At 37.0% G+C, this 25,811-nt stretch overlaps 1 protein-coding gene across 1 annotated transcript in view; it reads right to left on the reverse strand.

Moving 5' to 3' along the window:
• The window catches only part of LOC107090696 (ephrin type-B receptor 2-like), a 48,983-nt gene that overhangs the window by 15,125 nt on the left and 8,047 nt on the right, over positions 1–25,811 (reverse strand). The window contains exons 2-4 of the mRNA XM_015384245.1: positions 11,467–11,531; positions 8,445–9,129; positions 4,585–4,740 (exon numbers count right to left, since the gene is read on the reverse strand). Of these exons, the coding sequence (XP_015239731.1) occupies positions 4,585–4,740; positions 8,445–9,129; positions 11,467–11,531 (906 nt within the window). The remainder of the gene's footprint in view (positions 1–4,584; positions 4,741–8,444; positions 9,130–11,466; positions 11,532–25,811) is intronic.

Below are 25,811 nucleotides of genomic sequence, written 5' to 3' on the forward strand. Positions count from 1 at the left end.
CTTCCACTTTTACCAGAGTATTTTTTAACACAAGTATCTGTACTTTTACTCAAGTACGGAAAATGAGTACTTTTGCCATCTCTGCTGCAAGCCCACCCTTTTCAGCCAAGGCCTTCACATGGTAAGCCACAGAGGTGTGACCAACCAGCCCCCCTCTCTGTGAGAACAGACAAAACCACAACGAAAACTAGATTCTCTTTCTTTGCCTCCTCTCTCTTGCCCATGAAGCTGGGGTCCGGCAAGATGGAGAGGGCCCAGGGGGACCAAGGTCTCCAGAATCCTCAAGGATAAGTCAGAACCTTTCAGAAACAAACTGCTGCTGCTGCAAAAAAAATACATTTTGCAACACATTTCTCTTGAGTTTCAGAACTTACAGAGCCAGACTGGATAAGAAGCATGCCCTGGATGTGAAACACTGAGACAAAGACGACCCCTGATGTGAGCCTGGCATCCCCTGTCTCTCTGCCCTGACTGCTGAGCTGCAGCTGGATTAACACAGCTAGTAGGGCGTGCGTGTTCATAAACAGTATGTAACAGCCGAAATAATATCTAATTAAATAAGATATTTTCCACCCCTACTGGGGAGGGCAATTAACATCTTCTAGTTTTAGAAATATAAATTTACAGTTGTTTGGCAATAGAATAGAATATCAAATCACAACAAGGCTTTTGAAGCTATACCACTGTCTGACCTTGCCTGGGTCCCTCTGTTCTGAGTCATTACAGTGATATCATTACACTAAGACAATTCTGGGAGCTGTGCAGACAACAGAAAAACTGATACATCACATTTCTTATGAGTGCCCAAAATGAACTGAAGTGCCATAAATACAGAAATCTTATATGAGGCCATAAATACAGTAATCAGTCAATCAAAAAAAATTAATTGTTGTAGAAATAAACTGAAATGATTAAGCAGAACTTATTGAAGGACCTTAGATATCCCACCAGCTAAACCAGCTACTGGTCTCCAATTATAAAGGTTTCCAGCCTTGTCAGTTTTATTCTTAATTATTTGCACTGTAACAGAAAATAAGAAGCCAGGCAGCTGCCCATCGGTTATGAATAAGACAAACACATGGCGTGAAGTAAAGCAACTTTAGGCATTCTTTAGATGTTCTGCTGAGATTCTTTGAGTTGATCTGAACCTGTTGTCTTGTTCTCCCATAGGGGTCCTACAGCTTGACTTCAATAAGGGTTATTATCCCAGCTAAGCAATCTTCCTTCATAGTTCACTTCACATTTGGAAATGTTTGGAATGGCATATTTATACTTTGCACTGCTTTTTATTTATCCAGAAATTCTACCTGCTTTTCCTGACCTCCTTTTACCTGCAATAAATCATATATAACATGCAGGTCTTTGTAATAAGAAATATCGCTGCAATTAATCTGAGCACACAGCCGTCTGTAGAGGAAGACTTACATTAATTAAAAGGTGATCAGTTTTCATACAATATATTTTCAAGCCATTGTTTAAAAGTATTGACCAATGAAATTGGACGCCCCCTTATCAAGTCAGACAAGCTTTTAATATCCAGCACCATTAAAAATTTAACATGATTCGATTCAGAACCCATTAATGTCATAAACAATCTGCCGGTAGCAGAAGCTGACTGGACAATATGAAGCTGTTATCATTACAAAACTGACAAATGAGTTTGATAAACAGCGAATGTCAATCGAATATATCTACATTCATATCACCAACAACATACACAGAGGTGGAGTACTGCTCATCAATAAATTAATTTCAGAAAGCAAGTCTACTCAGTTAAATGAACAGCAATGCATCTGTAAACACCAGTCCTGATGACATTCAGAAATGGATCCAGCTTTTGTACCATTGAATGGCTATTACTCCTGCGATTCTCCCTCACTATACCCATAGTAAAATCCACAGCACATTCACCAGCTCCACAGAAAGAGTCATTAATAGAGGACAATCTTCCCAAATCCTGCTTCTACGAGAAGTTTCTTGTAACCAAAGGAGGTCGCATCTTTGCAACAGCTTACCCACAGACAGACGTCCTGCTCTATCGCCTGCTATATTACAATGTGCAGTCACCCGCAGTTATAAGATATAACACACATCGATTAATGAATCTTATCTTGGTTGATTTGAGGTAAATTTGCTGGGGGGCTTTCCTACAACACTAGGTTCCACTCTTGAATAATATTTCTGCCTTCTTGTGGTGGGAAAAAATCTCCTATTCATTGCCTTTTACATATATTGATTTATAATAGCTGAGTTTCATTCATTCAGGCCTCAGAGCTGCAAGGCTACAGGGTGTCTAAGGGAGAGGGGTTGGTTTATCCTATTAGGGAGTGTTTGGGATAAGAATAAGAAACTAGACCGTTTCTAAGGGATTATTTCATAACATCATGCATTCTTTCCAACCGCCGGTCTTTGTGTTGATAATAGTATGTGGAGACCTTCGCAGTCTCCTTGCAGGGTTTAAATTATTGAGACAAACTTTGTCTAACCAGAGCAAGGCTGGACAATATGCCATGATGTTCTCTTTTTCTGTGCAAAGGAAATAAAGTGTTGACTGAGTGAAATCCATCTATCTCCATTTATTTAAAGGTACACCGCAGAGTTTCTGGCCTAAAGCGTTAACGTATATGAGTTATTTTAAATGATTCCTCAGGCCAATATACAGAGCTTGACACTATCAGTGCAAGCCCTACGTACCGCCTATGTAAGTTGAGAGAAGACGCACCGTCGTTGGTCAGGTCATGTGACTTGGAAGAACATATCTCCTTACGGCCAAAGGCTCTTATATCTTCATGGAGCTAAGGTTTTAGCTCTATTATTTTTCCACCTGTACGACTACTGGTCACTGCTGAAGTAAGGAAAAAGTTTAACCCTTCTGAGGAGGCTAAAAAGAGAAAACATGAAAGGGATTGTGCACAAGGGAAAATCAAGAGTCGATCATGGAAAGGAGCTTGTTCGTTAGCACAGGTTGAAAGAAGAAGAAACATGTAAAACCAGTTCTCTTTTCTCAACTTCATTATTAGAATGGTAAGTTAACACTTTGCTCCTAATATACAATCATATATCTTAGTTATCATTTTCGATATCTAATAGAAGCAATATATGGGCAATTACAGGTCTTGTGCCCCTAGTGGCCAAAAGATTCACGGTTTGCTTTTAACTGGACTGTATAGTTCAATACCTTTTAACTTCCCTTTTTTTTTTTTNTTTACCCTGATGTCTCCATGATTTTTGGTTTGTTTTATATTTTGAGTTGGATTCCTGGATTTCTGCCTCTGCTGCTTTTTGGTCTTCAATTAAACCTTTCAGAACACATCCCTGCTTCACTTGTCTCTGCATCTGGGTCCTCAAAGCAACCTCACCACCCATTGTTGACAGAAAGGGATTGTGCACAAGGGAAAAACAAGAGTTGATCTTGGAAAGGACCTTGTTTCTTGGCTCAAGTTGAAAGAAGAGGCCACATGTAAAACCAGTTCTCTTTTTCTCAACTTCATTATTAGAATGGTAAGTAAACACTTTGCTCCTAGTATACAATCATATATCCTTGTTATTATTTTCGATATCTAATAGAAGCAAAATATGGGCAGCTACAGGTCTTGTGCCCCTAGTGGCCAAAAGATTCACGGTTTGCTTTTAACTGGACTGTATAGTTGAATACCTTTTAACTTCCCTTTTTTTTTAACCTTTTTTTTTTTAGAAGAAAGGCTGCTACAATAGCTTTTTCTATTACTGATGTCGTCCCATTTTGACATTGTTTAACCACCCCTATATGTTCTAATTCCAGCAAACTAAGGAAAGACCTTGTCATATGGAAGTATTTATAGAGAAAATAAGCTATAAAATCAGAAAAGGGGTGCCTAGATTTTTTTTTTTCCATGCACACATCAGGTTGTCAAATCTAACACTGAAGTACTATTTCTGTTAACACTGCTCTCTACACTTACAATAGTTCCTGATTTTAGTTTTGTAATTAGATAAATGGGTTCATTCACAAACACAACTAAAGCCCACAGATTAACTGGAAAATGATAAAGAATAACAACTAAAACATCAGAATATAGAGGCTGGGACCCAAATGCCTTAAAAGTTGGAAATGGTTAGATGGCCAGCTAAATGGAAATACAGGACTGACTCAGTGTTATGAATCAGTGCCTCTGAGCAAATTGGAAGGCACGCAACGGAGGAAATGGGAAAGCCAAATGTAACTCACCATGAATAAAATAACAGGGTTGTCTCAGGTGAACATGTCATGTTTCAAATAAATGATGAATCGCCAACAGGTTCTGCTGTCTAAGAAATTCATTTCAGGGAACTATGTTCTTTTTTTTTATTTTTCTTTTTTTTAATCCAAAAGAGATCCTTTTAAGCTCGGAATTAATAGTCTTTGGTCAACAAATGCACATACTGTATTTATCCCAGAGATTTTTACTTTAAGGTAAAACCAACAGTTTTTCCAAGACTGCATGCAGTCATTGACTGAGCAGTGTAGCACTTGCTCATTTTAAATGATTATTGTTAAATCCTGCTGCTTGGTTGCAAATCTGCCACTTAGAAATGTTGTGCCATTGCAAAGGTGTGTTTACATACTTGTACAAGGCATCTGCGAAGGGTCGGAGTCCGCGCGATAGTAGCCATTACGACAGATGCAGTTTGTGGATCCATCACTGATGGTTCGGCTGTTTATAGGACACTGCAGGCATTTGTCATCTCCCTGGGCAGCTTTGAAGAACCCTGACACACATGCTGGAAAGAGTAAAAATATAAATTAAAATTCTAAATCTAGACAGAAAAAAAGGCAACACACAAGTAAAAAATGGTTTCAATACACATCATTACAAGATTTGCTTAGTATTAATTCTGCTCATAATCAGATAAAGACTATAATTGAACAGTGGAGGGCATGTGCTGAAAATTAGATTCCTGTGTTATTTTATCATACATTTTCTCCTAAAATATCATATGGTATATACTAACGATTGCCTGGATATCTACATCTGAGAAAGGTCAGCACATTAAAATGACAGACACAGAGACCCCGACAGATGCTGTCACTTTTCATTGCCACAAAATGGTAGAATAGAAGAAGCACAAAAAAATGAAAAAAGAACATCAGAAGCAAGCCAACATCCTGGGCTCAATTACATGTCTAGTATGCAACAATTAAGGCAGTAATTATTAATTAGACAAGTTATGGAATAAGAGCATTGCAAAAAAAGAGCATTTCTTCCAACACTGACTGAATGTGAAGGGTTATCAAGTAATTGGTTGTGGTACTGAAAGAGGAGAGCGAAGTTCTGCCAAGTTCTGAATGGCCCTCCTGAATATTCTCTACATGTCTAATCTAAGAGGCATTGTAGCAAGACAGGAACCCTTTCTTTAATCAAGGCTTGCTAAAGTCTCCTGAATCCTTGAGATAAAACCTGGTTTGATTAAACTGACGCTGAATATTTGGTCAGAAATCCACAGAGCCTAATTAGTACAAAATCAACAACATATGTCAACAAAAGACTATTTTAATTAAGAAAACATGAAGGAAGGACCATAATGTCATGGGTTAACGTTAGTAGCAAATACCAGTAAGGGTTGACCCAAACCTCCTTGCAACTGCTGGAAGTTCATTCACAGGTCAGAATAAACAGAATGTCTGACTTCATAATAGTAAAAATTATGACTTTGTAAAGGTGTGGCTGCTGTCTAGAGCAGATAAACTCCAATAAAAGAAGATCAAATGCTGAAACTGAGTGCCAACAAAGTTTTAATTTAAGGAGCACCAGATTATTACAGCTTTTTTTTTCTTCCATTAAATACTACATGATTAAAGGGACATCAGAAATAATCTTTAATGGTCTTGGTTTTGTTTTTTAGTTGTTACCTGAATAATATTTGGTAATTTAGCCAAAACCATCAGGCAGGGGGGGGATGATAGCGGTCAGACTTTGTTGTATGCATTGAGACTGAGCCAAGACCACAACGGACGAGGGCTGAGATTGAGTCAAGACCAGAAGCCAACACTTACTGTCACAATAAACTTTGAAAAAAGAAATCAAAAATCAAAAGACCTTTCAAAATAATCTGAAATAAAAGATATTAAGGACTCCAACTTTATATTTTTATACTCATTACGAAAGTCTTCATTTCACTTTTTCATCAAATGCCATGCCTACAACTGTACATTTTTAATTACCTTTGGAACAAAAATCTATAATCAGCAATAAGTTCTATTATTGTTTGGATTGGAATCTTTAAATTTTTCCTTAAAAAAAAAATCAAGGATATTAACAGATGAATTCCATGACATTTTCACAGGTTGGTCTTGAAATAAAATCTCAGGTCCTTGATGGTTGAGACCGAGACAAGTTCAGACCAAGGGTGTAACTTTGCGATAAAAGTTGGTGGGGACGCTCTAAGGATAGTGGCTGATGGACCTACAGCTACTCAACCCGAAAGCTTTCAATAGGATTTATATTCTCTAAAAATGAGCTCAAACATATATTTATTGAAAGCTTTCCTGTTGTTGAGAACACAAAAGTACCACAGTACACTGATATTTATAGTTATAGACGGATGCCTGCCTTTAGGGCATTATTTATAAAGGGCTCAAAATCATTAATGTATAAAAAATGACGAATAACAGCCGATATCCGATGCCAACAGCAATGTATCATGCATCCATAGTATAACCACAAGTTTAATTCCATCAATCCATCCATGCATGGCTTCCCTTTAAGCTGCATTAGTTATTATCCTCCTTCACAAGCAGCAAAAACAAATTTAGAAATTTCTCCCATATGTCATTGACAGCCAAAGTCTATATATTGAATCTTACATTTGAAAAGTCATTTATAAACTGACTTTATTATTATTTATTATTTGTACTTTAATTCTTGTAGGTTTCTCATATTTTCATTTTAAGTCTGTGTCCTGTGAGTCTGGCTGTCTCTGGGGTTGACTGGCAAATCTATTTCTGAGTCTTGAACTACAAAAGACATGTTAAATTTTATTATAACATTGTGTATTTTTTCTTGTAAAGTTGGGGATATATTCTATTGCATGTTGCGTATCACAGTAATTCTGTTTCACCTTTAAATCAGCAGCTGTCCCTAATTATAATGCTGCTCTGCTTAAAAACTGATTTATGAACCTGTCTACCAATATAATGATACCAGAGAAAATAATATTCAAGGTATCTAGAAGCTCTGCAGTCTCATTCTTTGTTCAATAAGAAAACAACAGAACAACGAACAGATTTTTCTGTGGTATCTCGAATTTTTTGAACCAACCCGTCTCCTAAGTTTTATAGAAACATATATCGAAGTAGCTGCCGGTTAGAATTCACTGAGTCTTGCTGTGTCTCTCCTCCAGCCATGTATTTACTCTGTGCGCAGTGCATAGCGACCCCAAATAATATTATGTCTCAAAGCAACAGATCAGATGATATTCAAGGGGTGGGACTCGAAAGCAGCGGGAGATCGAGGAAAAAACATGAACTGAAAAAGCTCAGAACACAGTTAGCTGCACCCAACCCCAGTTACTGTTGGCTAAAGTAAATCAACGGAAAGGTGGAAAAAAAGAGGAAATTATTGGTGGGGACTGTCGCTTCCATGCCAAAGTTGGTGGGGACATGTCCACACAAGTGCTTCAGAAATTCTGTAAAAGTTTAAAAAACAATCCCCCGGACTTGGTTTCCAAGGTTTGAAGACGTTTCGCTTCCCCTCCAGGAAGCGTTCTCAATTCAAAGGTCTGAGAAAAGTTTCCTGGAGCTTCCTGGAGGGGAAGCGAAACATTTTCAAACCTTGGGAACCAAGTCCAGTGAATTGTTTTTTAAACTTTTAACGAATGACTATGACCTGGATGACTGAGAATCTTCATCAGCATATTGTTCTTCAGAAAGTTACGCCAGTGGTTCAGACCATCAAAAAGGGGTCTTGAGGCAAAGTAATTGAACTTTATTGATCTCACATTGGAGAAATTCACCTCTGCATTTAACCCATCCCCTTGGTAGCAGTGGGTTGCCATTGTGTGGTGCCTGGGGAGCAATATGGGGTTCAGAGTCTTGCTCAGAGACCTAGAGTGCAGGCTGCTGGGATCGAACTGGGTTCTTGCAACCTTCTCAAAGCACAAGTGCACTGCTCTAACCACAAGGCCCACACTCCCTTAGGCTGCTGTAGGCACCAGATCTACTAGGCCTGTGCATGCCAGTAATGGTAAACTTTATGATTGGCTGAATGTAGCTACAAGCACTGGTAATTCGCTGGCAGCTGCTCAATAAATTTTTGCTCTTTAAGATATTTATGAAAGGACAGTGTCCCACCTTTGTGAAGAAAACAAATTAAATAAAAGCCTGGCATTTTCAATGAAACATTTTTTTTATATTCATGGCATAATCTTAAGAAAATGCAAACATCAGTGTTACGTAGTGGCAACTAAAGAAATAATGGCTTTCTTACCTTGGCAGACTGTGCCGTTCTCCAGTGCCTCGTACCCAGCTTTACACATGCACCGCCCAATGGGAACCATCCACTCTCCGTCCCCATTGCAGTAGAGCTTGATGGGAACATCCACCTCCTCCCCATTGGGGACACAAATGCCTCTGGCTGCCACCAGAGAGGTACTCTCTGCTCCTGACAAAGTCTCTGGGAATACAGCACCATTCTGGATCGCTCGAGGACACTTCCTGTAGAAGACCTTAACAGCAATGATAGACATGCAGGCTCCATAATCCTGGAAAGCCAAGTAGAATCCCTTCCGTGAAACGGGTCCAAAACTTCGAACTTCCCGGTTGATCTTCATTATGCGTCCACCAAGTTCAACCTGAGAGAAACTTTCATCAGCAGCTATTGTGTCCACTTTCACCCAGGGGTTCTCCATCCAGGAGGGGAAAACTTTGGTGGCCACATCAGAATCCGCCTCATAGTAATAAAGGTTGAAAGTCTCTTTGCAGGATCCAGGAACACTGGGGATGGAACTGCAGTCCCGCACGGAAAATTTCATCTGTACATGGATGCGCTGAGCGCCTCTACGATGGATGTACTTTGTGCGTATCCAGTTATTCTGGCTGCTGTCGAAAACATTGCATACCTGGTATGTCCGAATTGTGTTCATATGTTCGTCATAGCCACTTACTTCCTCCCACTGAAACATAGACAAAACAACAAAACAGAATTACAGATATCAAGTAATATGCAGGTAAATACATCCAGTTTAATGCTACAACTTAGCACCAAGTTTAAAAAGAAAAATCACTGTTTCATGACCATAAACCGAAAAGTTAGTAATTTTTTTATGACATTTTAACATTTTAAGTCTTTTGCCTGAAGTTACTTGAGTTTCCTTTGAATACATATAAAGTAATAGGTGCTTCCCTGCGCAAACACCTTGATGCTGTCAGCTGGATTCTATTGACAACAAGCTGTAAAAAGGATTACTCACCACCAAAATAAATAGTTTACTGATCTTTATATACACTTTTTTCGCCTTACTGTCTATCATTAAGTCAGGCAGTTTTCCTGCTTTTCTTTAGGTGACTCAGGATTATCAAAATGAATACTATTTTCTGCAAGCCAAAATAGTGAGAGAAAGACTACTTATTTTAGAGATTTAATGTCACTTTCCTGAAATGTAGAAGCTTAAATACACTATACCTCTAAACAATTTGGCAAATGCCAGATGATGATGCTGTTGCTTTATGAGCTTGTCTAAACTCTAGATCCCAACAAATACAGCTTATCTTTGATATAATTTCCAAGCACCACCTTTCTACAGGTATAAACACAGTTATTACACTTCGAGAGGCGGGTTCTGTGTCCATGAGATTAATGCATTTGGGTAAGAAATTTAAGTAACAACTCCAGAACAAAAGCAAAAGACCAAGCACCATGATCCGCAGAGAAAGAAGTTCTGCACTGACACATGGAGAAAGGCTGCTCAGAGAGGAAACGCCAGTCCTCCAAAATAAATGTTTATAATATACAGATTAACTCAGACACAGCTTTGAAGAGACTTCCTATGGTCCTATGTATCAATAATTAATCTGTTTGGCCTTGGAGAGAAAAGAGTGAAACTTGAAAGCCAGAGTACACTGTACTGTGAGGTATGGTAAAGGCAGCATCATGCCTTTGAAACGTGGAAGCATTCCACTCAAGACATCGGCCAGGGGGTAAAGACTTTGACATATTTCCAAATTGGCAATTAATAAATTAACAAATGAATTGTTGGAGCAGCCATCCATCCATTTCCAATTTTATTTGAAAAAAGCAAAATCTGTGAGATTTGAGATGCATGCATCAAATTAATTTAACTGTCTTTATCCTAAATAAATGAATAATATTTTTTTATTTAAATTATTGATCATTTTAATTATATGTTTACTTTATAGCCATGTGCTGCAGACATTATTTCCTTTTTATCTCTCGGCCTTAGAAATCAAAGTTATCAGCGCTACAACTCTCTCATTTAGTTCTGAGAGGTGATCTAATGCTAACGTTGATTACCGGTATGTGCAATATTAAGGAAAGTCAAAATAGGCATCAAAAAATTAAAAATTTTGGAAAAGATTTAATCAAATAATTGATAAAAAAAAAGAAAAGTGAAGACTTTAGTATAAAGAATTAAATAGAGAAATTTAAATTTTCTTCAGCTCTGAGTGTTTAACATCTTGTAGTTTTTATGGGAGTGTTGACATTACAGATTAATTTATGCACTTTTGATCATGTTTTTGTTTTGACTTGATTGCGTCTTTCCTTTGTCTTGGTCTCAAATGAATAAGTAACCACTCAACAATATAATCTAATCTGATTGTAGTTTAAAATCCTATTTATGCTTTTTATCTTCCATAAATAATAAATTTCCAATTTTAATATTTTTTTTCTCAAACTCTTCATGCATTTGCATGGATAGAGACCTATTGACATAGAGAGTGTATAGGGCCCAAAACCTGGTGCTCTGCATAGCCGGCATGTTTCAGATGTGTCTCTGTTCCAGCCCAGCCTACTCAAATGATTGCATGGCCATTGTGTGCTGCAGAAGCATGTGAACTCATTCATATTTCAGGTGTGAGAAAGCAAGGAGACGCCTTAAACGCGCAGGACAGGGTCCCTGAGGAGCAGGTTTCGAACCCAATGGCCTACAGCCATGAAACTGGAACTGGAAGCTACTAGTTTTTTCTACCAAAGCTGAAGAGGCATCCAGCTCAGAAATACAAAAATATTGTAGGTGTCGGCAAGCACACCCAAAAAAAAATCAAGCCTTCATTCCATAAAAACAAAGGATCCTACATCCTGGTATCCATAATACTGTCTTATAATCAATGGAAGTTATGCTATGAGAAGCTGCAGTAGTTTGAGACAGAGCACAGACAGTAAATTTCAAGAGATGTGGCTGTTTTTTTTTTATTGTCAGTGTAAATATATACACATTGCACTATAGAGACTATGGTTAGACACAAAGTGCTCTTCAGTTTGTTTCACTCACCCCTTGCGATGGGTAAATGCTCCAGCCAAGTTCTGCTGTTGCGGTCGTTGAATCCATCAAAACTTCTGCATAAAAAGGAAATAGATGAGAAGATTGAGAAACAATTCAAACTTTCAACAAATGTTTTACACTCTTAAGCTGTAAAGAAACAAGCAATCATGTTTAAGTACAGTTGAATCAATCACTTTTTTTTCCAGAGCTAAAACATGTATCAGACAGCATTCTATAGAGGAGGTTTTAGAGTGGTTTTAAAGCTTTATTGTGGCCCCAGGTGTATAAAAGCAGTTGTAGATCTTTTCAAGCAACAGATGCTTTGTGAATTCAAGCCTTCTACTCTGTTAGGATGTGGCCAGTGAAGAAATAGTTTACTTTGAACTAAACATTCCTATTTCATCTACTTGTGGTAGTAGTTGGAAACAACAGGATCTCCTGGTGTAATGAGAAGCATCAGGGTGTGAAAGAGAAATCAGCAGCTGCCTATAAAGTCTTCACATTAGCTTAAGAACAAAAGACAGATAGCTTCATTGATTGTCCACCTCCAATAAATACCCTACTGTAAAACTGAGAACGATTGATTTCTAGAAAGTTGAATGTCTGTATTCAGTCAAGTAAAGACCCTAAGGAAGACCTTTAATAAAAGATTTTTCAGTGATATCAAACAGGAAAAGATCAAATGTGTTCATAATCAAATATTAACAAGCAATGTTTTGATGCTCTTCTACATAAGTCTGATCTGTAGGTGTGAGGTTGAGCTCTAGAGGGAGGGGCAGAGTAGAAAAAGGCCTGCCATAGTGTTTCAGGTTATTTATTAATCGTTTAATTTAAAGTTGACTCATGTTATTGACTGGCTAACAAAGTTTTCTCTCTCATTAAGAGGATCTTTCCTTAACATAACAGGCTATTTTATTACAATAAGGTGAATAAATAAAATAAAGGTACATTATATCTTAACAATTACTTGACTACATAACATTATGTTCTCACATGATTTAACTTAAGAGTTATTTATACTATATAACAAAACAGGAACTTGTTAGCTCATTGAATAAAAGATGTAAGGAAAAATATAAATAGAATAAAATATTCCCTTTTCAAGGTACCCAACATAAAAAAAAAAAGGGGGGGGGGGGTAAATCTTTTTTTTTTTTTTTTTGGGAGCATACATTGTCAAATTAACATAGTCTATTAACCTAAAGCAATATGCATGCTATGTGTTAGGATTCCAGTTTGTGTGGGTTGTTTTTGTGTTTTCCTCTTTCCACCACCAGGTGGTGCCCTGTCCTTGTTGGGCTTCCCTGCAACCCTGCAGCTAGTTGGGTCATTACCGGAGGAGTACTTGAGGAGTGGGCTGTCACTACCTTGACGCCAGAGTGTTTGCCACTTTTGGGTACTCTAGCCAAGCTGAGTTTAGCAGAGTATACCAATCTGCTGAGTTCCAGCTTCTTCTGCAGTGTTTTTCTACAATAAACTTGTTAAACCTTTCCCCTTGGCCTCTGAGTGGTTCTCTTTATGACACTATGATTGTTACATGTCAGGTACGCCAGTCATTGACCTTGACCGAGGCACCTTACAGTAGAACTGCAGTCAGTTCTTGTACTGCCATGGCTATCACTGCCCCTACATAGTTAGGGACAAATGCAGAGGATACATTTCCCACTGGGATGAGCTTCACAGTCATGGTAGGACACTTCTTTTTTATTTAATTTGCTCAGGCTACTCATAAGCCCACAGCCCGACAAATGTTGAAAGGGCAATATTATTGCCACTACTGTTAATATATGGTGGAAAATTTAACACATTCAGTAATACAATGTAACAGGGGATGGAATGGGGGGATGTTCATTTAATAAGGTAATGATTTTTAATATATTTTTTAAGAAGACGAATGCCATCCCCCCTCACCCCCCCTCAACTCGAGTACCGCCTGCACTGAAAGAAGCTCTGTCTTAGGGGATGTTCATTTCAATCCAGTAAACATTTATTTGAAAATAGTAAGTAGTTTTTTTTTTTTGTTTTTTTTTTATTGTTTTCATGTCATGATGTGATGTTAGTAGTATAAAAACACCACAGGGTGGATACCAGTTAAGGCAATAATTCCTTTATCCAATCGGAGAAATAGAGGATGAGTGAGAGGTTTAATATAGTCTGTAAAACTCTGGATTCTGTCCCCTTTGTCTCTGCAGCTTTGATGATGCTTGCAAACGCCTTACTGGTTGTCTGGGCTTATTGTGTTTTATCAATGCTGGCTTTTTTGTTGCTCATTTTATCAATCAACATTAGTAGTGAATAGTTGCTATGTTTAATTCCTGTCAAGTTTATTTTTTTATGTTAAAGATATTTTTTGGGATCACATTCAGTAAGTGGATTGAAACTTTGATCATTATTCACCAATTGGTTTATTTAATTTATCTTTATGGAAGGTTATTTTGAATTGCTTTAGCAAAATGAAAAAGTGTAAGATAAAAAAAAAAAACTTAGGACCTAGAAAAGGAATTTTTGGTTGTTTCTGAGTGATACTAGGATGAGAGCACCACTGTTGCAACCAAGTGGCCCATTTTTCCGGGTGATCGCTTCCTGTTAGTGTCAGCAGCCATTAATGAGGAGTCGGGAGCGAGTGGCAAGCCAGGTGTTAGAGCCACAGTTAGGCAGGAACAAAGAGGCCACTGGCACTGACCCGCAACAGAATTAAAATGACTCTATTCACACTCAGTTCAAAATGGTAAAATATCTGAATTGAATCCAAATTCCCATGAGCAAGCTCAGACTTAGTTGTGCACAACACAATTTCTTGTGAGGTAGCAGCCTTGATGGTGCTGTTAGTTTTGTGTGATGATGTTGTTTTTTACTGGCAGTTTTTTTCATGTATTATAACGACGTGAAATATCACATAACAGGAATATATTCTTAATAGGTTTTTATCCAGATATTTTCAATTTTCACAGACATACAATCATCCAACCTCATGAAATCAAAGCTGATAAACTTGTTACTTGATGTTATGTGTTTTAGGTGTTTTAGATGAAGTGCCTCTTCATAAGAGTTGAACAAAAGTGTGGGGAGGAAGTTAAAGATGATGTCAAACTGGATTTCAGAAATGCAAATATTTTCCTCTATTTTTTTCCCCATTTGCTGTTCCATCAGGTTGTTTTTTTATTATGCTTTTGGAGTCTGGAGCACTATTGCTGGGTGGATGCACAGCTTGGCGTGCAGACACACAGCCCATCACATGCTTAATTTGCCTAGGTTCTCCCTTGTGTCCTCCCACAGTCCCAAGTCCCATGTGAGGTTAAATGGAGTTATATTGCCCTTAGATGAGGGTATGTGTACCACAAATCTTTGAGCTAAATCTGAGACATGCTGGTAAACTATGCAGGGTCTACCCTACTTTTCATTCACTGACTTCTGGAGATAAAACACTTGTCCACCAAGGAGAGCCAATTAAAATCTAAAACGCCATTTTGAGGTTTTTCTTTCTGCATGATCAAACCCATGTGGAGAGAAGCAAGATACACAACCAGAACACAACGGGAAAGCCTAAATTAAATGAAAAACAAACAAGACGATTAAAGTAAAAGCATATATTTGTCCATACCAGACACAAAAGCAGATAAACTATGGTACTGGTTGCTTAGCCCTGGTCTTCATGGATCCACTGTCCATGCTTTAGATGTGTCTCTGCTCAGACGTTATTTTAATAATTGTGTTACCACATCCTTAGCATTCCATCAAGAGCTCCAGAAGTCTGTTAATTGGCTATTAATTTAAGTCAGGTAAGCAGCAGCTGTACTCAAACACAAAACTGAATAAACTGGTAGTAAAGCTGTCTATAGCAGCTAAAAGACATCTATATCTGGTTACATTCCTTCATTTCAGAAATGGCCTTAAACACATCAGTTTGCTAATGATCTTCTCAGTTTATACAAAATGGTATAAAATAACATCTAATTATTGCATCTCAGTACATCTTCATACAACATCTCCCAATAGCAACAGTTGATGTTGGTTTGTATTTCATCTAAATGCATCCTGCAGTTATAAGGTTGATTATAAACACATGATAATACAGATTATAAACTCTGCAGTGGAATAAAAAATGAGGCGATCTGCCTGATGAGGTATCATAGCTCAATCTTTGATTCAGACAGGATCATGATCTCAAACAAAACTAAGACAAAGTGACTCAAAAAGATAAAATAATAATAACTCAGTCGAAGTCCAGACCACAAAAGGGAGACCAGGTAAGAAACATTTGGGAACCACATGATTAAGCCAGAACTGTTGCCTTGTAGCAAGAAGGTTTCGGGTTCGATTCTTGTCCCGGGGTCTTTTCTGCATGGAGTTTGCATGTTCTCCCCCTGCATGCATGGGTTCTTTTGCCGGGTACTCCAGCTTCCTCCCGCAGTCCAAAAACATAACTTTTATGTTAACTGGCATCTCTAAATTGTCCTTAGGTGTGATGTTTGTGTGCATGATTGTATGTCTTTATACATCTCTGTGTTGCCCTGCAACAGACTTGCGACCTGTCCAGGGTGTACCGCGCCCATAGACTACCAGAAATAACCCTGCAACCCGCAACCCTGACGGAATAAGCATGATGGATGGATTGATAAGTTAGTATTTCTAACATATCTTTCTTTATTATTCCAAAACTGTTAAAAAAATCTTTTAAATTAAATGTCTTTACCGACAGTGACTTTGAATTAATCCTCCTATTTGTGACTGAATTAAAACTTTTTTTGCCATTTCTGAATATCTCTCCTTAAAAATGAGAAATGTCATGAGTACGTTTTTAATATAGTGCCTTTCAACACTTTTTACTATATTCTCTTGTTTAATTTGTGTTGTTTATCAAAATGCTACTAAACAATTATTATGTAACCAAAGCATTCTCATTTTAATAGAAGTATTATAATATGAAATAATATAGAAAATACAGAATTTAAAAATATTTTTAAAATGCAAGCTTAATCATTTTTTCTTGTTTAGTAGTATATAAATAAGACTACATGCAGCTGACTTGATGCCAATTTTACACAACTGTTTGCTTGACTGTTTGGGGCTGAATTAAATTGGGATAAGTCAAACTCCTGAAGAAAAAAATACATGTTTATAACACCCCGAAGAAATAAAATCTTTTGACAAATATACTCCCTGACGCTCTGTTCGAAGACATTTACCCAAAGAAGCAGGACATGTGGAAACAAATCTGTCATAATCACAGGGAAAGAGAGTTAATACACGAGTGAATGTGCGTTAATAATAAAAGGCATTACTGCAGCACCACATTTAAAATGTATGTTTGCTCAGCACAGCTGGAGTTTCTAGTGGAAGAAGGAGAGGGGAGTGGGAACAGCATGTGCCTGCAGAGATGAGGCACATTAGTATCTGATGTCCTCTTTTCATGGCCACACCTTTAACAAGCTGGTCTTCCTTTCCAGCAGTTCAAGTAGGACATATTGCTGAAAATCACCTGGTTTCTTAGATTTTTTTCAATGTAAATAATTTGGCTGTGAGAACAAGTTTTATATGAATATGTTTAAACTCAGACCCGCGTTATTGCCTTGTTGAATACCATCAGAAAGTTTTGTAAACAATTGAAAACATGCATGTAATATTATTTCCTGCAGACCGTGGAGTTAACTTTCATTCGTCCCCTTGGCTCCATTTCTCCCTGTAGTTCTGCTGTATGGATCCAGGGAGAGCTCTTGTGCTTCCATCCCTGTGAATGCTTTAATAAAAGTAGGCCAAAGAGGAGGAGAGAGTGGGCCAACTAAGCCCAGCATGCATAATCCTACTAGGCTGCATCACATAATATGTGCCATGATAGATCAAACCAACTGAGACGCATCACCAAAATTATTTTGTTTTACGTCACAGTCATAGTCGTTAACAAGCCTCCAGCTTATGCTCTCGTCCTCATGCAATGTCAAATAGTTTATTATGGTAGTTTTGAACAAGTGTGTGTCATTATTGTTAAATAAACCTAATGCATGATGACATGACGAATAATTGTTAGTTCAAAGTGCTTGATATAAACACCCAAAAACACTGCCTTTTTATATTTACTTCTATCTTCTGTGATCCAAGTCAGTATAGATTTTGCCATCTCTTTATGACCTAGAGAAGAAGCCATTAAATAACTGATTGCACAACTTTGCCCTTATTTAATATCCACAATAATAAAGATAAACATGGACTTACATGGTGGTGCCCTTCCACATAACATAAATTAATTTATAAAGATCTTTAACTAAACTGAAAAACTGATAAAGGTTTATTAGCATCCTTTTAATGTTCTCTTCAGTTAATGAATAACTGCATGCAAAATAAGCAAATAACTTCATTTAATATTCAGTGTAGGGCTGCAACTAATAATTATTTTGCAAATCGAATAATCTGTTGATTATTTTTCAGATTAATCGTTTAATAATCGGATAACCAAAGGTTCCTTAAAGAGGTTTTTTTACAGAATTAAACCAGGTGAAACTAAAACTTTTCGTCTTGTGGATTTCTGGATAGAGCATATTGACAGGAGAACATTTTATTTTAATTTATTTTAAATGCAAAACATGTATTCATTTTTTGCCCAATTTTTGTATAGTTACTCCTCTAAGTGGGTCGCTCTGTCGGCTATAGGCATGTTTTACAGTTTCCAGACTTCAGTTAATGATTCATCAATTACTGAATTAATTGATTGTTTTAAATAATAATTTGTTTCAGCCCTAATTCAGTGGCAGCACTTTTTGCAGCAGCCATCCCAAACAAGCATTCCCTGTCCTTTACCAATATAACACAGGATATAACGTTTTGGATTTACACTAGGCCATATGTTTCACACCAGTATGCCTTGAAAGCATTAAGACCCAAATTAAAACACAACTGATTCAAGGTCCTTCGTTAAAGATGCAAATGAAGAACCAGAGAACCTTTGTCCAGAATGTTCACGTTCTGGATAAAGAAAATAGTTGGTTTGAGAGGGGCGTGAAGGAAGCCATCTATGTTAAAAGAGAAAAAACAACTTTAAACAGAGGTGGTGGACTCAGATTCCAGCTTCCAAAATCATACAATTCAATCATAGACACGATCCTTTCCAGATATCACCACACCCCGAAGCACCTACCCGCTCCAGCGGGTGAACAATACCTCCTTAACGACCAACCCTTAACAATCATAGACAGGTTTCAGATATCACAGGCTAACAATGGTACCAAACGACCCATTCATCGGTTACCATTTGCAAACAAGCGATACAAGGCTTTTGCCCCATTTACACTACCCTTGAAAAACCGATCCAGGCTGAGACCGGTCCGAGCTTGGATCGGTAACCAGGCCAAGCTCAGCTTTGACGACCGTTCACACATCACACTTATCTCGGTTATCTCGACTCCTCGCCTCCTAGTGACGATGTGCGGTATTACTGCTAGGATTGAAGGAGGGACTCAAGCAGCTGGTGGCANATAATAAATTGTTTCAGCCCAAATTCAGTAGCAGCACTTTTTGCAGCAGCCATCCCAAACAAGCATTCCCTGTCCTTTACCAATATAACACAGGAACAAGATATAACGTTTTGGATTTACTTAGAATAATTTTCTTTTTTTCCCTGGTGCTTTTAAAATGTTTTTCTAGGTAACTATCTCATTGAACGATCCATTCTTGACACTAGGCCATATGTTTCACACCAGTATGCCTTGAAAGCATTAAAACCCAAATTAAAACACAACTGATTCAAGGTCCTTCGTGAAAGATGCAACTGAAGAACCATAAAAAACAAACTGATGACCTGTACTCTCCCTCCTATTAACCTGGTATTGCATTTCCATTTCTGTCCACATCTGGAGATGTTGTCTAGTTTTTTGACCTTCTTTCTACAATCATATTAGATTTAGTTTATTTTCATAGCCCAAATTCACAACATATTTTATCTCAACACACTTTACAGAGACAGTTCAACAAGATCATACAGTCAGATTAGTTCCAAGTTTTCTATTTAAGAAAAAACAGCTGATTGTATTGCATCATTGCCTGGTGAGGAATCCCTCACACTGAACATGCATCCAGCGAGTGTGGGGAGGAAAACTCCCCTGTAACAGGAAAGCAACCCCGAGCAGAACAAGGCTCAGTGTGAGCGGCCATCTGCTAAAGCTGACTGGGATTCAAGGGGATAGAGGCAGAGATACGAAGGGTAACTCTAAATTGACCTGACAGGTGGCCCCCGTCCCATGACAGACACGGCCAAGAAGACAAGCTCCATGATAGAGGATGAAAGAGAGCACATACAGCTAGTCACAGTAAAAGAAACAGGACTACACGGAAAAATAAACATTTATAAATTGCTTATGGCGGCAGCCCAGACAATATTTTATTCCAGGATGGTATCACACTCAAACAGAACAGATGAAGCTACTATGGCACAAAAGCAGAGAGTACATAAATATATGAGTGGAACTACGGTAACAAATATTGCAGAATCGGTCCTTATGTCCTCCAACAGTCTAACCCTTTAGCAGCATAACTAATGAGTTAGTTCAGGATAACCTGAGCCACTCTAACTCTAAGCTTTATCAAAAAAAGACACATTTTAAGCCTAGTCTTAAAAGTAGACAAGGTGTCTGACAAATGTGCAAGAGAAGGGCAAGAGAAGATCAGTTGAGTTTGTAAAATAGAATCAAGTGTTGTCTCAAAGCACAGTAGAAGAGATGTACTATTAGTCTGTTACCGTTGCTTTCAAATGACTCTCTCCTCCAGCGCAAAACACCCAAGTAAATATAGAGTATCATTGCTTCTAGATATTTTCAAAGATGTCTTAAAATACTATGCATCATTTAAGTGAAGTGCTGTCAAAAAAATTCTGAATGACCTTGCTGCAGAACCTTTGGGGGACTAAACATCCATAAAAACAGGAGACAAGCAGCATCATCCTCAACTGAGTCAGTATATGACCATGAAACAGCTGTGGTAAAAGTTCTGGATATCGACAGCAAGCATCCAAATCTTCTGTCTTGGTTTTAACAGGATCTCAGTGATGCCTTGCACACTGCTAACCATAGCATCTTTGCTGATATATTAAAGAATATCTGTGTTTTTCCTGTACCATGAAATGTTTAGATTTTAATCGGCAGACATGTTCTTCTTTTTGTCCTTTAACAATTGTTTTTCTTAGCAAAGAAAGATTGCATGTGAGGTTCCTCGAGGAAACAAAAATACCTCTTGTCATAGCAATGTTACTCATAGATAACATTACATTTCTGTCTCCCCACTTGTTCACTACAGTTATTGAATTAGTATGTGCCAAAAACAGTTATAAATGGATGGGTTAAAACATCTTCAAGCTCACTGCAAAAAAGATTTAATAGATTTTTCTTATTCTACCCCCAAATAAATTCAAAGCAGAAAAAAACAAAACGGAGAAAACAAAATCCTCTCTATTATTAAAAATAATTTATTTTTATAAATTATCACATCTTATTATCAGCTTATAAATTATTAGATTTTCAGACCAAAATGTTACCAGATCACAGGGCTTTGTATATTTTGTCTAGGACAACAGGTGCAGAGGCCTCAGGGTAAGTATATTTGTAAGCTTTTATACTGTGAGCAATCAAAAATACAAGATATGCATGACTAACTGCATCTAGACACACCAGATCTTTCGGCCCCTTGTATATATATTGTTTATGCAAGCAAGGAGCAACCAGTAATCCTTTGACGTGCTTAACTTCCTAAGAATCGTGGCAGACACATTCCGCATGTAGAGTTATCTGCTCCTAATTGCCAAATATGGTCAAATATTACCATAACATATTGATATGTGTGTCTGTAAGTCTTGAAAGAGAGGCTGTATGCTTCAAGACTCTTTCTATTTGGCTTTAACGTTGCCAGATTAAATTAATGGGATCTGCCATTTTTGATACAGCCCAGGTGGAAATAAATTTTTTCTTTGTTCAACAAAAGCCTCCTCTTACTGAGACATCTTACATCAGTAGATCACAACCTCGACACATTAAGGTTTCTTTTAAAAAGCAGGGACAGAAAAAGTCTCCATGTTTAACTTTCAGTAGCTTAGATAAAAGAATAGAATAGAATAGAAAATCCCCTTAATTGTCATCCAATGGGGAAACTGTGGTGTTACAGCAGCAGGTAAAAGTTACAGCAGAAGTGGTCACACAATGCAGACCTTTAAAGACTTTACAGAAATAACAGAATAAGTGAAAGAACAGTGATTGTTTCTGTGTACAGTAGATCTCTGTATGGTATCAATCAGCTGCTTCCATGAGGGTACTACCTAAGTCCTGACAACCACCATGAAAACAAATCATATTAAATCAATCCCCAAATCACAGCAATGCTTCATTATTTGTAAAAGTATCATACAAAAATCGCATATCCTACAAAAATCACACAGTTGCTAACTACCTCAGAGTTGCATGTCAGTATAGAACCACAGAGAAACTGCTCAATCAGGACCTGTTAATCAGCTCCTCAAATAAGGACCAAAAACACTGCTATTTACATATTGTTTTACCAGTAAATCCTTTTCTAAAATTGTACTACTGTTAAATTGGAACTTTAATGCTTCTTTTCATGTGATCATTTCATTTTATTTATCTTCTTATATAAAGTACAAATCTAAAAGTATTCACATTCCTGGCAGACCTCAGTTTTAAGTAACTTCTAATTTTGACTATTATGTTCTTTTTCGACAAGTCCAAACACGAATCTGCCAACGAGCCAGATGATGAGAAGGTGCTTCAAAATTTAAAAATGGTCAAAATCATGAAACAGATTATCAAAAAAATGTGAAGAGATGCCCAAACCATGTTTTAGAGTGGCCTATCTCACCTTCCATTTGAAATAAATTAATTGGCTTGACACCAAATGTTTAGCAGGAAAGGTTTTCCTTTTTCAGGAATAACCATATTTTTTATGTTATTTTCTTTTCCCTGTTCCCTTTTGCCACTTTAAATTAACCCATGTATGAATAGCAAATTACCTTATCTCATGTATACCATAAATTCTTAATGAAATCAAGAGAGAATTTAAATTTCAAGCCGATTTACTTTATTATGCAAAAGAAGGACAGTTTAAGATACAGAACAGATAAAGCTATAGTATCTTTTAAGATTCAAACAAATCTGATTTTAATAAAATCATTTTGTTAAGTGCCTTGAGATGACATGTGCTCTAAATTGGCACAATATGAATAAAGAATGAATAATTTCATACAATCCAGAAAAATAAAAAATTTAACAAACAAAAAAAACATTATGTATATTTTATTAACTTCAAAAAACATGACATATTTTCTAAATCACTCCATGAAGTTCTTATTTTGAGTCTGTGTTTTGGGATGTTAATTTGCAGCAGTCTTTGTTCTGTTCACCAAAGCAAGAACGATCAAAGAAGGTATCAGGCTTAACGCCTTTTGGGGTTAAAATGGCATAAACTAATAAATCAAACAAAAAATATTTTCATTAATTCAGACTAAAAAGACAGATGAGTAAAAAAACAACTAAAAAGGATTTTTTTAGTCAATTAGTCATTACTCAATTACTCTAAAGAAAATAAACAGCCAGTCTTAAGAATATTGACTCCATGCTAATGAAATAAAGGACAAAATGAAGATAATTCCTGCTATTAGAAATTTGCTATTTCAATAGCTTTTTATATTAAACATTTACGTTTACTATCTCTTAACTGCTGACATCAATTTTGAAATTTGTTAAACAATGTCCTTGCATAAATTCTGTCGCTGTGACAGACTACAGATATTTCAAGAAGCCTCATACCAATTTACTGCTGGAGCCATTTGTATCTCTGCTTCTTTCTGTATGTCTTTTTCTGTCCCCTTGGACCCCAGTCGGCCACGGCAGATGACCGATCAAAGTGACACCGGTTCTGCCGAAGGTTTCTTCCTGTTAAAAGGGAGTTTTTCCTCTCTACTGTCGCTACTAGCATGCTTGGTCTGAGGGATTGATGCAGAGTCAATGAGTCAATGCAATTAAGTGGTTTTCCTTGGATAGAAAACTTTGAATAAATTTCACTAAATGATCTGGTTGAATTGTAAAGTGCCTTCAGATTAAATTTGTTGTAATTTGGCGCTATTTAAATAACCTGCATTAGATTTAATTCAGATGAGGCACCTGCATTTATTGTATCAGTAAATGTATCATTTAACTTAGGGTTAATTGTTAATGTAAACATTTTCGTGTCATGATAAACAGTTAACGTATTGTGACAGTTTAAATACCAATTTATGTTGTTCTAATTCCACAAGATGGTCAGTTTTGTCACAAATTGTTTTTATATTATCTTGTTTTCTGTACTACTGTATGAAGGTATCAATAAATATCAAAGCATTTAGAAAATCATAAGAAAAGATAAGAACACCTTTCTTTTTGTCATTGGGCCAATTTCTTAATGAGTCTGTTTTTATCAATACATTTAGTTACAGACTAGAAATTAATTGTTAGTAATTTTTTGTTTCTATTGCCAATTTTATCATTATTCCAAATTAACTGTGAAATTATGTGATAAAACATTAGTTTAATTTTGATACTTCCCATACTGGAAAGATCTCAAATTAGATGATAATTAAAATAATAGAAGAACTGGTGTTTTATTGAAGAACTTTGCATTTGGTATTACATTAATGAGTGTGGTACAGGGATGTGGAAAAAAATTGATATTCCATGTAATATTTTTTAAATACTTTTTTAAATCGTATATCATATAACGAGTTAAGCAATTTCTTGCTCCCTTAGCTTGAACTGAACTAGAAAAGTATCCTTCCAGTTTTCAGCTCCAGTTGGAATCAAACTACAAACCTCTCCTCAACTCAAAGCTCCTTAAAGCCCCTTAGCTTTGCAGCTTCATATCACCAGTGATCTTAATAGAAATTCAGTTTCCTCATTTTCTTTTGCAATATAACTGTGCTGATGACCTTTTGTTCTGGTATCTCATGTAAAAGAGATGTTTTATCCGGATGGGATTAACATAGTTAAATCAAGGATAAATAATGGGAAAAAATTGTCAGGGTAAACAAACCACAGCCCTAACCTGCTTACTCTGTTATAGCAAACATTCTGATAGATTAAATATTCTAAAGTCATATTGTTCCTATCGCTACTCTGCAGATAATTTCTACAAGAGAGCTGTCTGGAAAACCTTTGCATGAAGTGTGGAGTGCATATATTTTCATTGCACTACTCTGGAAAACGGAAACATTTAGGTTTCATAGAGGCCTGTCTGAAAAGCATTTAAAATCTTTGAATTTATCTGTTCTGGAGAAACTGGATTTGGATATGTGATAGTTAAAGATTGACTTAGCAGAAATAACACAGACTATAGCAACTGATACCCTTGGGAAAGAAAATATGCTTCAGTGAATATATGCTAGAGTAAAACATGTGCATCAGTGAACAATAAGACTCAATGTCTTGGTGCCGAAACACGTGTTTGAGCTTTAAGGTAATTTCTACCAGGACATTAGCTATGTTTAGATAAAGTAAAACACTGAGTCTGTTTTTATCATAACATAATCTGTATTACCAACTTTATTTCCTTCTGGTACATTTTCTTGTTCGCTTTCTCTGAATAAATACCAGCCCTATGTGATGATGGCGAGTTTTATGCCATGCCCTTCACCTCTTTTGCTCCCCGCATGGATTATTCACCAGGACACAGAAATAACACAGCCTCCAAGGTAAGAATACTCTCTTTTGAAATGTGATTCTGCAAACCTAACCCAGAGATTTTTAAAAGGTCCACCAGAAGCACATTATGCCCTTGATTGACCTCTTTTTTTAATAAATCAAAACATGTGCAAACAGGTTTTTTTTCAAGCTAATGCTAAATATTTTCTACCTCAGTCAGGGGGATTCTTCAAGATCTTCTTCCTTCTTTTATATATTGAAAATGTCAAGATGATAAGAGGTGTTCTACAAGTCAAACAAAACATTAACAATGGTCAGGAAATGGAGGGAGTGACAAAGTGTTTGCATCGCATGATCTCAAGCCACATGCACATATTGACTGCCGCCAATCCAGAAACGCGCCCCTAAATATCCACCTCTAATTGAAAGGACAAGCAATCTACTGATCAGGTACACTTCAGGCTTCTATTTGTAAAAGGAGCAGAACAGCAAATACAAAGACTAAGCAGATGCTTTCCTGCTGATCATCAGAATGGGCAAAACACTGGGTTAAGGATATACAAACGTACTTAGTTTGTTATGTTTCTGGCCTGTCAACTAGTATTTGTTTTCATTCCCCTCCCCCTTCTGCTCTGTGCTGCCATTGCTCAGCCTAATTGCCACTGATTCCTCTCACCTGTTTGCCAGCCTTCT

This window comes from Cyprinodon variegatus, unplaced genomic scaffold, assembly GCF_000732505.1.
Source record: "Cyprinodon variegatus isolate N-32 unplaced genomic scaffold, C_variegatus-1.0 Scaffold309, whole genome shotgun sequence".
Classification (NCBI taxonomy): Eukaryota; Metazoa; Chordata; class Actinopteri; order Cyprinodontiformes; family Cyprinodontidae; genus Cyprinodon; species Cyprinodon variegatus.